Source organism: Natator depressus, chromosome 10 (genome assembly GCF_965152275.1).
Source record: "Natator depressus isolate rNatDep1 chromosome 10, rNatDep2.hap1, whole genome shotgun sequence".
In the NCBI taxonomy this organism is placed as follows: domain Eukaryota; kingdom Metazoa; phylum Chordata; order Testudines; family Cheloniidae; genus Natator; species Natator depressus.
In genome coordinates, this window is record NC_134243.1 from 70,582,788 (window position 1) to 70,596,841 (window position 14,054).

The following is a 14,054-nucleotide window of genomic DNA, read 5'->3' on the forward strand; positions in this document are numbered from 1 at the left end:
CTGGGGACACAAACACAGTCCTTCCATCAGGATAAGCATGCCTCATTTGCCAATTCATCACTAACAGAGACACAAACAAAATGATGCAACAACTCAACTCCATTATTTCATCCTTCAGGACATAATACAGATGGGCACTGAGCTGTCCATGTTGGAGTTGAAACCATCCTTCCACTCTGGGACAGTAGGTACATCTGCACTGAGAAACCTCTGGGAGAAGAACAATCTTGGGGAGTAGAAATGAAAGGGACATCCATTCCCAACCTTCCTTTCCCCCCTCACTCTACCCAGTTACACTGAATGACTATACTCTGAAGAAGAGACAAGAATACAGCCCCAAAACTGGAACTGGGATTATAAACATCCTGAAATTCAGGGGGGAAAGGGACGGATCAGGGGTTTTGCATATATATATATATATATATATATATATATATATAATAACCCACTGTTATAAAGGTGGGGCCATCACTTGCAAAACTGAGATCCAGCTTCTAATTTTGACCCTTCCACAAAATATGGGCAGTTCTGATGCACACCCATCCCTGACGGGCAGGCTATGAAATGTTTGCTTAATGGAACTCCCCTCTTCTCTTTCTTGGGGAGCCTATGTGTCCCCTCGAGGGCACACAATCCTCATGCCTTCATGAAAGGAAGAGTGTGAGTGGTTAAATAAAGGACGAGGGAGGAAGAGGGGGGAGGACCAGGGAAGGAGAAGAATGGCTGGGAGGAAATAGGTAAGGCAAGAGGATAAGGAGAGAGGAAACCGGGAGGGGGTGGAAAGGTCATTTGCAATAACTGCTGCCTGCACCAGAGAATCCTCTTGATAAAAGAGACATATTCAGGAGGTCATCGCAGCCTGTCTCTTTAGAGTGCTCATTACAATTTCACTAGGCAAGCAATGCAGCAAGGTCTCTGTCTGTTTCCCAAGCCCTCTCCCTTCAATAATGCCTCTGAGATTGGCTCCAGCTAATTTCCTTAAAGACACCCAAGCTGCTAACACTGGGAAGTGCAGATAGTCGGGTATAACAAATATGACCAAAATTAGATTAAAATAACCTGCTGATAAACAAATTACTCACCAAAAATAAATATTGGATTAAGCACTGATGGGACCTGGGATAACTATAACAACAGCACCATCATGTGGTGCTGGGGTGAGGCAGTTGGCTTGTGTCATGGGGGTGGGGGACAAGAGGAATGTTCAGAATTACCCAGTTTAACCCTACAGTCCCAAACGGGCAGCTGCCTGAGCCTGTTTCTTTAGATTGACTATTTCCTCCACCCTCAAAAAATTGCATTGGGTTACTTTATTTTTGGCATGAATTCGGCACTGACCAAAGCAAAAGATCCCATGGGATGGAGTCAGTCACAGCACAGATTCCCTTCCCCCTTCCCCGCTGCTCTGCCAATGCACTCGGCATGGAGCCAGGAGGTCAGAGTTCCATCTCCTCCTCTCTCACTAGCTTGCATGATTATGGGCATGATGCTTTGCCTCATTGTGCCTCAGTTTCTCCATCTGTACAAGAGGGCCAATACCCACTTCACTGGGGTTGTGAGGTTTAGTTCATTAATTTTGTGAAGGGCATTGACATACTCAATCGCAAGTCCTTACAGAAGAATTACTGATGCTCCCCTGTCACTCAGCCTCCCAACTATGGTTATTTGCTAACGGCCAACAATATGCTCAGCCCATCGCAGACCCAAATAAAAGAAGGGCCCTGCCCTGCAGAGCTTACCGTCCAGAAGGTAGACAGTCAGAGAAGATGCATGGGAAAAAACAGAGGAAGGATCCAATACAGGATTTCTGTTTGCTTATTCTGTTTGTGGACACGACAGAGATAGTGAATCATTAGGATGCATCAGAATGAGAAGACAGTGGGAGCCTGGCACACAGTGGTTAGGAGGTCATTCTGGGCACAAGGGAGCTGCTCAGAAGAAAGCATGAAGGCAGGTGTGGGAGAAGGAAATGAAAGGGATGTCAAGACGAGAGTCATGGGTAGAGAGAAAGACATGCTAAGAAATAAGATCTAAGGTGCAGGCCAGGGTGGAGCAGTGCAGCGGCTGGTGGCAAAGGCAAGACATTTAAAGTCAATGCAGTGAGCAAGGGAAGCCAGTGAGGAGATGCCAGTGTTGCCAACTCTCATGATTTTACCATGAGTCTTGCAGTATTTGGTATTCCCCTTAAAGCCCCAGCTCCTGGAGTCAGGTGATTATAGAAGAATCTCAGCTTTCATATTAAAAAAAAGTAACTGTGTATCCTCAGGGTTGCAGAGTAACATATGAAAATGAGCCCTGAGTGCAGCCTAAAGGCTTAAAAACCAAAAGGCAAATTAAAAGTACACACTTTTTGGTATGTTTGACGTTACGATTTTTAAGCCAATCTCATGGTTTTCAGGGGCCTTACTGGTGATTTTTTGAATGTTTGACATTGGCAATACCGAGATTCCAAGTGCAGAGTGAGATGGTCTGATTGTCAGGCGAGGAAAATCTATTTTGTATAAGTAATCTACAATCCTAATTATGAAAGGATATAGTCGTTATTTCAGCATTAGAAGTGACACGCGCTTCTGAGCCTACATTAATAGTCATCCAAATGTCTATAATTCCTTTCCATTCACATTTTCAAGAAGAAAAGCACCTGGCTCTCTCTGGCCATGTTCCGGGGCTGCAGGCTTTTTTCCCCCAGCTGTGGGTGAAGCACCAATTTCAAGAAACACACATTTGCCGCCTGAGCAGGATCCTTTACTGGAGCCCTAAGCAGGTTTGAGCAGGGATATGGCTATAAAAATAACAAGCAGAATGGCCTCACCTCCAAAATCCCTCAAGCTGAGGGTGTCCCTTTGCAAATACCTTGGAGAAACATGGTCATGAGGCATGTGAGGGGGACCATGTGCTGCAGGAGAGATGGTAATGATCAATGATCTCCATACCTGTGAGCAGGTGTTCCCCACGAGATATCCCAGCAGCCATTTCACTGGCAAACCTGGTACTTTTACTTCTAAGATAGTTACCAGTCAAGACAGTTTCCCAGCTCCAGACAGACTGGTAATGTCCTGATACTCTGCTGCCTTCTGTGGCTCCCAGACAGATCCTGGTCCCTCAGCTACTTCCCCAATAGCTCCCCAGTATTAAGCAGCTGCAGGTGAGCAGTTCCCCTCAGTGTCTGTTTGGACAGAGAGAGGTGAGATTTCGGCCACAGATCAAAGCTTACAGGTAGCCCTTTGCTCAGAGCTGGCCAAAGTATCAGTGCAGACAAGAGGAAGCCTGAGAGGCAGGGAGATTATCACCATGAAAACATTAGGGAGAGGCACTGCCATCTGCCTGCTCCTGTTAAAACTATAGGGGATTCTTTCTCCTTCTGACTTCCTGCCAAAAGCAGGAGAAGGGCTCCTGGTCTAAGAGATCCTTGCAAAGATGATCTGTGTAGCCAGAGGCAGAGAATCACTCCAGCTGGAGACACTGAGTGCAACCCTGAAGGTGGACCACCGAGAATGGATGCGTTCTTGACCTCTCTGTTTTCTGGGTGATCTCATCCTCGTGCCCAGCAAGATCAAGTCCCAGTGCAGCAACACAAGCAGGTCACTTTTCAAGGCCTTAGTGAGGCTCAGAATAACCGATGTGCTCATACACACCCCGATTTCATTGTTGCAGCTAGCACCAGGGTTTCCATCTCCCGTCCAGCTCAAAGCCCACAGCTTTCACATCTGTGAGGTCCACCACGTTTGATTTCAGCCTGTGTCTTCACAAGCAATTCTCACATACAACAGTGCCAAATGCTTGTAGACATTTACTTTCTTCTAGTAGCCTCCAAAGACACTAAGAGGAGAAGAAACCAAAATCATGGTCTAGACCAGTGACCCTCCAACTGTGGACCACTGATGAACCACAGAGCCACTGGTGGTGGTTTGGGCAGAGCTAGCTGATCACATGGTGCTGGCTCAGCCTCCTTGGTTCCAGTTATGTCACATTTTTTTAAAAACAGCTAAAACTCTACCACTTACTTTCCTAATGTCACTTTTCCACTAAGTGGTTGCTGTAGTTACCACATCAACGTTGTGCAATCGCAAATAGGGTGGGAGCTTGTGCTGGAACAGGAAGCCTGGTCCCATCAACACCACTGAGACAGCAGAATCTCCCTTTACAGCCCCAGATGCTGACCATCAAGCAGGAGTGCCGCAGAAAGGCTTCTGTTGCCAACTGAGCTTTCCACTCTCCCTGCAGCTCCCCTCCTCTCCGTGAATTCCTCCTTCTCTAAATGCTAATTTTGCTTTTAAGTTGAAGGCAGCTCTGGAGTGGCCCCATCACCCCCTTATTAAGATTTAGTATCTGAACCAGAAGGTGTTTCCTCGTTGCTAACGTGACTTTTAAATCTAGGCAGCAAGGTTAATACCAGAGCATTATTTGAGAATTCATCACTTGAGCCGGTGCGACTCAGACATGATCCCATTGCAGCATGCTCATTTAAGTACTGCTTCCAGGCCTACAATTTTTCACAAATGCATTTATTCCTAATGCTCACAAAAAGGACAGAGAAGAGAAAGAGTAAAGGGAGTGGGGAGGCGGGGGAAGAGAGAGAGGACAATACGCCATTGTGATTTATTGGAGAGGAGATTGTCTGCAATAGTAGAGCACTCTTTCTTAATCAAAGCTTTATTAAATCCTGGTAATAAAAAGCTAAGTGTTTTTGGATGAGATAAAGGCAGAAAAGGGTAACACATTCACTTCAGGAACATTCAGGCCAGGAGTACATACAAGGGGACCCAAGCTAAAAGAGCCCTAACCCCCACGGACCAGACACTGCCAGTGTTAGATACTCCCTGCCAGAGCTTGGCTACACCAAGGCAATCTCTAAGTACCAGGGCTAGCTTTAAGATCTGCAAGGCTTCAAGCACAAGTGGAGACCTGAGATGCTAGCAGGGGGAGAATAAAGTAAAAGTGGTTTCATTATGACAGTCTGCAGAATTCTTCTAAGCTCTTCCCAAAAAAATCAGAACAAGTTGCCATCCTAGTCTTTTCACCTAAGGAGCTTGCACCCTTATGTCTAGGTTATGATTTCCCACCTGCATCATCATAGAGACACAGGGGGAAACATGGCAAGACATACAATAAATGCTACATATTGTCCCCTCCCATTTCTCAACACAGATTGCTTTGGTCTATTGCATTTCAGAGCTCTGTGTGTGTGTGTGCGTGTGGTGGGGGTACGTTGAGTTGGAGAAGAAAGTATCCATTCCTAATGGGACATGTCTATCTAGGTGCACAGCACAGACAGGTAGGTCAGTAAGAATATAAAGAGAAGGCGCTTACTTGATTTCAGCAAAGCTGCTAGAACCTCAGTGGCAGCCCTGGAGGAAGAAAAACAATGGAGAAATAATGTCAATTTCTTCAATAATTTTTTTTAACCTTGGTCTTCCAGTCTCTGGGTCAGATCTCCAGTTGTTACAAATTGGCAGGACCTCACTCACATTGATGGAGCTACACTTAGTAACAGCAGCTGAGGATCAGGCTCTCTGTGTTTGATTCAGTTATCCAACAAGACCAGCATTAGCCCTCTAGCCTCAGCATTACGTTAATCTGTACTGACCATTAAAAATAAACAAACACCCACCTATCAAAAGAAATGAGACAAGTCTTCAGTCTTTGAACTGTTTCCCTTGAGCCCTCTGTCTGCATCACTGACTCAGAACAAATCCAGACCAGACACAGGGATATATTTCTGCCACCTGGGTCATCAGACACATGTACATCATAAGATGTGTCAGCTCCAGGGTTCTGGCCAAATTCCAACTCAAGACATTTCATTTTGCTAAACTAAACATTCCCCCCTCTGGCGTCAATTTAAAAAGAAAAACGGCCTCTCCCTTTATCATTATCAATCACTCGTATTACAGTAGCCACAGCTAAGATCAGGGCCCCATGGTGGTAGGCAGTGAAAAAACATATATTAAGAGAACTCCTGCCCCAAAGTGTTTACAATCTAGATAGACAAAGTAGGTGGATGTGAAGTGACTTGCTCAAGGCTACACAGCTCAATCTGTGGCAGAGCTGGGACTAGAACCCAGGCCCTCCTGTGTCCCAGATGAGTGCCCTATCCACTAGACAACACTGCCTCTCGATTCTTTCCCCCATAGAAATTGTGTAACTTTGCTGTAGCAGAACAGCTGCTGCGTCTCACCCAGAGACAGCTGTATTTCAGTGGGTGAGCAATCCCACACAGCTCAGGATTCTATAGGCAACAGATACAAAATTGTAACAAAATATACTTGTAAAACCGAGAACTTTGACAAAGGGCCTTTTACACTCTGACAGTGGCTGAGGGCTCTTGACACTGACCTTTATGCCTCACTAGGCGCCAGCCGTGAAACTGCACGCTCAGATATGTGTTCTTTCCCAGCTAAATAAATACAGGCAGAAGGGGGAGATGGAGTGAGACACTCCTGATTTTCCCCTTTAACTGTTTCCTTCTCCTTAGGGAAACAACGAAATACACATACATACAGTCACTGCACAAAGGGCTAAGTGTGCCAATGTAGTCAAACCAAGCTCCCTGCAACTGTCCCAAACCCACATGGGGAGTGCATGAAAACATCCATCAGTCCTCTCATGTCCCCACATCTCTGCCCTGTCTCTGACCTTCCATCACTGCTGAAGCTCCCAGCTGCTAGCCTTTGACAGCTCTATAATTCAAAAGAACGAACGGGTCATTTCACCTAAGAGTGTCACTGATAGGAGAGCAATCACGTGCTAGATTCAAGATGCAGAGATGCCACAATGGACTAAACTTCTATCAGAGTTTACCCTCCACTGGGAAACCCAAATCCCACCCACTCCTTACCCTCCCCTGTCCTGATTGCTGTCTCTTCTTCCTAGCAATGACTTTGGCTTGCCTTCACTAAAACAAAACCTTACCAACATGCACTGGCTCCGCTCACAGGGAAATACCAACTAATGCGTTCCACCGGCTCTTGCTGGGCTGACAGTGCTTTAGGAGAAGGGAGAAAGCGAGTAGCTAAGGAGTCTCAGGTTCAGAACCAGAGGCACTTCAGTGCCCAGGTGAGCTATGTGAGGAGGTTGAACAATTCACTGACCCAGCAGGCTGCCAAGTCAAAGCAGGTCACTGGGTCTGGTTTTAAACAGGAGCTGGATCAATTTGTGCCCACTCTGAAAACCACAGTAAGGACAATCAAATGCTTCAGTATGTCACTCATTTCATATTGCGATGACACGGCTGGTGGGTATATGCACCTCTGCTCTCAAATGGATGGAATCAGAGCTGCTTCTCTGTGTAGCATAGGCCCCATACAGCTAGCAGCAGAAGAGATTCTCCTATATCAGCCTATGCTTTTGGAGCAGGAGGACTAGAGCTCCAGCCCCATTGTTACTGTGAATTTCCGGTGCCGACAGCATGTCGGATAACTACATCTATAAGGCCCTTCATGCCCACAGATTCATTACAATATAATCTCTTTATAAACAAATCCCCAAATAAATCATATTAACTTCCACACTGAGCCAATTATCATCCTGCAGCAGAAAATAAATATTTTATTTTCACCAAACTACTATTTATCGTGTGTCCACTCAACAGCTGAGAAGATGAAAGCTTCCAGAGCCGACTCCTGCTAGCACCTAATGTTCCAGGCCAACCTCCCTTATAAACCTACCTATCTGAGAATTAATCTGTCAGACACACAAACCGCAAACAGGGCAAAAAAAAAAAAAAAAAAAAAAGCCAACATGGTAGCATTTCTGCAACTAAAGTCTCACCAATTAAAAAGCAGGAAAGTCATCATCACTTCTGCAGGAATTAGACAGCAGCCAGGCAGCTGATGGAAGGTGTTCAGTGTGACATGCAACCATTCAGTGTGTTAGACTGCCACCTGTTGGAATGGGCTATACTGCTCACACCGATTACCTAGCTTTTCCCCCAAGTTTTCAAGTAGGGACTAGGGAAACAACTTCCAAGCAAATCTCAGCCCAGCTCAAACCGTCATCCAGAACTCAGATCCAAATATGAGTCATGACTGGGGTTTGATATTATGTGTATACATGTATTGTGCACTGGCCTCTGCATTTCCTGGGTGATTCCTGAACCAGACGCCAAAACCCCGAATATCATGAGAAAAGCTGTGCCCACACTGTTTCTGGCTCCATCCGGCAGACCTAAGAGGTCGGGGCAGTTCCAATAGGCGTTGGATGCACTTATGCACTTTTGGGAGCTTATCTAAAATGAAGCATCGAACATTCACAAGGAACCTCCACAGACCTATGACACTGCTATGTCAGAGTCAGAGAGAGCCAATCTCCCCTCTGCCACAGAGGCAGCAGGGACTCGTTTTGCACACTTTTCTGGGCAGTAAATCACCATCTAAACCCAGACCTCACTTGGGCCCAAAGCCCAGTACCTCCCACTAATAGGAATCATCACATTCCACAGACGATCACCTACTTCTGGGAGGATTTCACAAGCCAATTAGTGTAATCAGCTGAAGGCAGAGCCACAAACACAGTGTGCACCCTCCCCTGAAGAAGCGAGCCCTTTCCCACCAGAAGAAACCCTGGAAGTACCGACAGCCATCTGACCACGCCCCTCCTGGGTGCTAAAAGAGAGTATAGGGGCTTTGACTAACACAGATTGTCAGCACCTACCTAAGCCACGCAATACTGAAATCTATCACTCAGTGCCAGAGACTTGGAAACTGCCAAACGCTGTCTGACTTCCCTTTTCCAAGTAAAGCTAATCAAAAAGCTAGCGAGTGCCCAGCACTGTTTGAAAATCAGCCCCCTTCACCACACGTCAAGTTGAACACCTCAAATCACGAGTCATTTTTGACAACCGAGGCCCATGTTTCTTTGCCCGTGTGCCTGCTCTATAGCAATTAATCCCTCACGGCACTGGCCACAGAAGTCAAATCTGAGACCTTTCTCCAAATGTAGAAAAAAATTACTTCTGCACCGATATAGAGGACACCTTCGTATTCAATAATCCAGGAGGCGTTCCCATCTCACGACCACCAGAATAAACATTTGTATGTTGTATCCCTTCCAGTGGGGCACATAGAATCCATTTCTTACCTGGCCGGTACTGCTGATCCCTTCCCCTCCCTGTGTCTCTCCTGCCTATTTAGAATGTTAGCTCCCTCTTCAGGGCAGGGAATGTCTCTTACTACATGTCTGTACTGTGACTATCACACTCCTTTTAGCTAAGGTGCTTGTAGGACTGCCATCACAGTAGCATCCAGTTCCTCACAATATTTTATGCATTTATCCTTCCAATACCCTTATGGGGCAGGGCAGTTCTACTTTCCCTGTTTTATACATAGTCTCTCTGCACCTCAGTTGCCTAAGTGACTTACCCAAGGTCACAGAGGAAGTCTGTGGCAGAGCAGGGATTTGACTCTGTGTCTCCTGAGTCCCAGGCTGGCACCCTAAGCAGGCCCGAACTCAGCTGGTGCCTGTGTGTGTGTGTGTGTGTGTGTGTGTGTGTGTGTGAATGTAATTATACTTAAGTAGAATGAAGCTTGCCATTTTCCATTCTGAAAAAACCACAATCTATCAAAAGGATTTTAGAAAATGAAATATACAGTCTGTTGTGTGTCGTATAGCGTGTACTTTACAGGTACTCCACATAGGGTCAGACATTTTAAATTTAGGTGCAACTCAAGCAAAGTGAAGAAAAGACATTTGGAAAATAAAGATATTGGGCCAAATCCTCAGCTGGTGTTATTCAGCTCAGATAAATTGAAATCAATGGAGCTACATTGATTTATGCTAGCGGAGGATCAAGTCCAGTATTTCCCATGAGACTGTAAACCAGTAAAAGAGACAGAGTGTCTTTGAGTTGATGCCTGGCAAAGCCTCCCCAGAATATAATCAATATCTGGGGCTATGAACAAATTCAAACACCCAAAACATTCTAAGGGGAAAGAAAGAAACACAACCGAAAGTCATATAGGGGAGGGAAGGACATTCAGTGAGGGATAGGCAAGCTGACTGATACACTGACAGAACTCTAACAAGCAAGACAACCGGTGTTGGTACCACACAGTCACCTAGTAACACCATATGGTAAACCAACAGCCCCTTTTCTGGCATCAGAAGAAATAATGAGATGAAGAACCTGGGACAAGGGAAATGAAAGGATAATGAAAAATAAACCGTGCATGAGCGAGAGAACAAAAAAGACAGGAACAGGAGGGAAAGGCTGCAAAGCTCAGGAAAGATGAAGCCGTGAGCACATGCTACACCAGAGAACTTGATAGCGTGCCCAGTGCAAAACTTTACATTTGTCTCAGGAAAGAACAGATTTAAAAAAAAAAAAAAAAGCCTTACAGACCTGTCCAGATGTTGTCGACTGATTCTCTGCTCTTTGCAGCAATAAATCACTAAGATCATACACTGGATTTTAAAAAACAACCCTCTCAAAGGGGTTCATTTATACCTTTCAGTAAAAAATGTATAACTAAAGTTGCCCTATCTTAAAAGACATAATAATAAATGCTGCGCTGTAACAAAAAACCCCTCAATGGCTTCAGAGACAGCCACTCTGAAGAATAAAGGGCTTTGAAGTGCTTCCAAATCAGCAGGGTTGATAACTGGGCATGAGCACAACTTAACCAGATAGACAAATGCTTCTTGCAAATTCAATGTAGGAACCATAAACAACCACCAGGAAAAAATGCCACTGTTCTGTGTGCCAAATAAAAATTGGATTATCCAGCACAATTGGGCACCCCAGACAATGAATAATAAGAAAAGAAGTTTTATTTCTAGGTCACCCATGCAGATCCAGGCCACTGCGTTGCCTGCATCCATCACTAACTGACGGTGTGACTTTGGGCAAGCTGTTGATTAATTCTGTGCCTCAGTCCCTCTATCTTTAAAATAGAGATAATTCACCTGTGCTTCATACTAGTGTCATAGGTATGAAACAAACCCCTTTTAGTGCTTCTTGAGCACAACCTTGACTACCTGCACCTCACTCTGGGTGGAACCACATGGTCCACTCTCTCTTAAACTGACTTTCTGGGCTGCAGCTCCCTTGTTCACCAATTGTTTTAATGCCACAGGCCCAGCTTGGTTTGGCATCTGTAAGGCCTTTCACTCTGGCAACCTGTGACCAGCGTAGGGTTGCCAACTTTGGCTGGATGAATTCCTGGAGATGCCATCACATGATATAATCTTTAATTAAAAATTAATCGTTCAATCCTGGAGGGTTGGCCTAGACCAACGAGGTGGTTAAAGTGACACAGCAACCGCTTCTTCAAAACAAAGTGTTATGTATTCATGTGTGGGAAGCACACAGAGGGAAGGGTAAACAAAAATAACAATAAAGGTCTACATGCATATTTGCCTCTACCCAATCCTTAAACTTTCCTTGCAAGCTTTGCTACGTTTCAGTTACCTCCATCTCTGGGTTGTGAGAAGCAGAGCCCTCTGCTGCTGTTTCTGCCTCTCTGTCTCCTTGCCAGCCCGCCAGCTTTTTGCTTTTGCTGACACTCTGACCACTCTCTCAACTTCCACCTTTTTTTAGGCCCAGGTTCCTCTAGTGTTTGATATCCTCCTTTTGATCCTAGGCTTAAGCCTTGATAAGAAACCATTCTGAGCCTGAGTGAAGCCAGGTAGGGTATTCCCCAATAAACAGCTTCCCCATTGTTTTCTCAAGGACTCTTATCTGTGTCATTGTTTTATCATTCCTGTTTGGCTCCCTTAATATCCCCTTTTGATCTAACTCCATAGCAAGTAACCCATCATAACCAAACACCGAAGGATTAAACAGATGTTTGTACAGCACTTTGAAAATGAAAAGTGAAACTATGTGAAGGCTATTTGATGGCTTGGGTGAAATGAGTTGAAAGTTCATAGCCCAGTTCCACTGGGTAGGTGTCCAAATCTCAAAACCACCTTACAACTGCTCCAAGACAGCAGGGAAGCCAAAGATTGGATAGGCAGGGAACGACCCAAGAGATCTGTGCAAATCCAACTCCTACAGCTTTAATCACCCACCTGTCCACCTCTCCATGGGCGTCTTTGAGCTTTTTCCATGCTTACACATGGGACACCTACCTCAAACTAGTGCATAAAGTCTCTACCCTTTAGCTGGTCAAATGCCTCTTCCAGACTCCCTTCTGCCATGATGCCTAGAGAAGACCTCACACTGACAATGGCTAAGTAGAGCGCTAATGGAGATTCCTAGGATTTATTGAAGGAAAATAAAGGTGATTGGGAACCATGAGGTTCTGCACATAGCTAGCATACAGCATGATCTTATCATGGCCCCCCTCCTGTTCTCCCCCCCCCCCATTCCTATTGCTCATTACACAAAGACAAGATGCAACAAGTGAGTGTAGATCGCAAGCTCTTTGGGCAGGGACCAGCCCGTCATGTGTGTTTATGCAGCACCTAGCACAATGAGGGTCCTGATCCTGATTGGGCCCTTTGGGTGCTGCTACAAACAATCATCTGGCTCGAAGCACATTTCCCAGAGAAGTGAAGGGAATAAACTACACTCAAGCTATACATATTGTCAGGCTGTATTTTATCGTCAACCCGAGGGACTCATGCTTCACTCTCAGGATTTATATAGTCAGCAAAGCATCCTGCTAAAAATACAGTTTCACAGTTAAGGGTCATTTAGATACATGGCGCTTAGCTTCAAGGGTCACTTAGACACCATGGCGACAGGTGCTTTGTACAAGAGGTAGATCTCATCTGAGATAAATGCCTTGAATAATCATTTCCTTGGTGGCCCAACAATACTGAGCATAAATGTGCAGGCACTTGCATAGAGATTTGGTTTAAAGATTTAAAAATAGTGATTTATGGATCCTGGAAATGTGGTTGGGCAAGGCCACAGCTGCTGTTGGCATTTTCATGCCAATGCTAGTCCAAGACTGACACATAAACACCCATCATTATGAGCTCTTTAATTCCAGCCTGCTTACAGTTTGCAATAACCCCCTGGACATCAGCAGGTGGCGCTCCAGCTGTTCTGCACAGATGTGGGTTTGGTGGAATGCCGAAGGATGGCAAAGATGCCCTGAACATTAATTTCTCTTCACACTCTACCCACAAGTTCTTCGCTAATGTTTGCTTCAGTTCCAGCTACCAGGATTTTTTTTTAAAGGGAGCTCTATATTTCATACAAAAAAATCACATCTTTTCTGTGACTCTAGCCATTCTGCTGGATGTAATTAGCGAGCAAGAGATCCCACATACAAATAAGTGATACAGAAATTAAGCCTATTTAAAGAATATTTCTCTGAAGCTTTATGGGTTTCTATGGGTTTTAACAATCAAAGAGAAAAGGATGAAGACAGAAGATAGATGGAGGCCAAGTCACTGTTAACAGCACAGAGCACCCATTACTGCTGAAAATATACTGGGTCCCTGCCCTTTTAATGCCTTCAGCGGACATCAACCCTGATTCTTCTCTCACTTGCACCATGGTGAATTAAAGTCACAAAGTGTTTTCTAAAAGATATTCCCTGGCTCAAGCAGCAGTTATGGGCGTGATGCAGATGTCACTAAGAGAGGATCTCTGTCCTGTGTGATGCAGGAGGTTGGACTAGATAATCATAACTGATCCTTCTGGCCATAAACCTATGAACTACACCAGTGTAAAACCAATGCCAGAGGAGAATGAGACCCAGAAAGCAGGGATTAAACTGATGCTCATTCTCTCTCATCCCCCATGCCTCCCAATATAAATCCTGCCTCTCACCCACCCCACCACTTTATGGTGCCGCAATAAGTTTGTTTTTGGCAGAAAAGAAGAATCACTGGGCTTTACAAAGGGCTGCTGCAAAGAGTCCCAGCCCAGGCACCTCTCTCTGTCTCTTTCATAGCCACATAATCCAACTACATCTGTATGCGTGATACAAAGCATGAGGGAATCAGGTGGTCTCTGAGCCATCCAGTCCCTTAGCCCCCAGAATACATCTCTCATCAGAGGAGGGGCTGATTTTACTCATTGCTGAGGACATACATTTTGATTCATGTTCAAACAAAGCACCAGTGGCTCTTTTTCAGGGCAGCGCATAGGTAGCACC

The 14,054-nt window shown here is 45.2% G+C and overlaps 1 protein-coding gene across 1 annotated transcript in view; it reads right to left on the bottom strand.

Annotated features, from left to right (window-relative positions):
- Window positions 1-14,054, bottom strand: part of AGBL1 (AGBL carboxypeptidase 1) — a 380,933-nt gene that overhangs the window by 315,498 nt on the left and 51,381 nt on the right. The window contains exon 6 of the mRNA XM_074966495.1: window positions 5,311-5,348. Coding sequence (XP_074822596.1) covers window positions 5,311-5,348 — 38 coding nt within the window. The remainder of the gene's footprint in view (window positions 1-5,310; window positions 5,349-14,054) is intronic.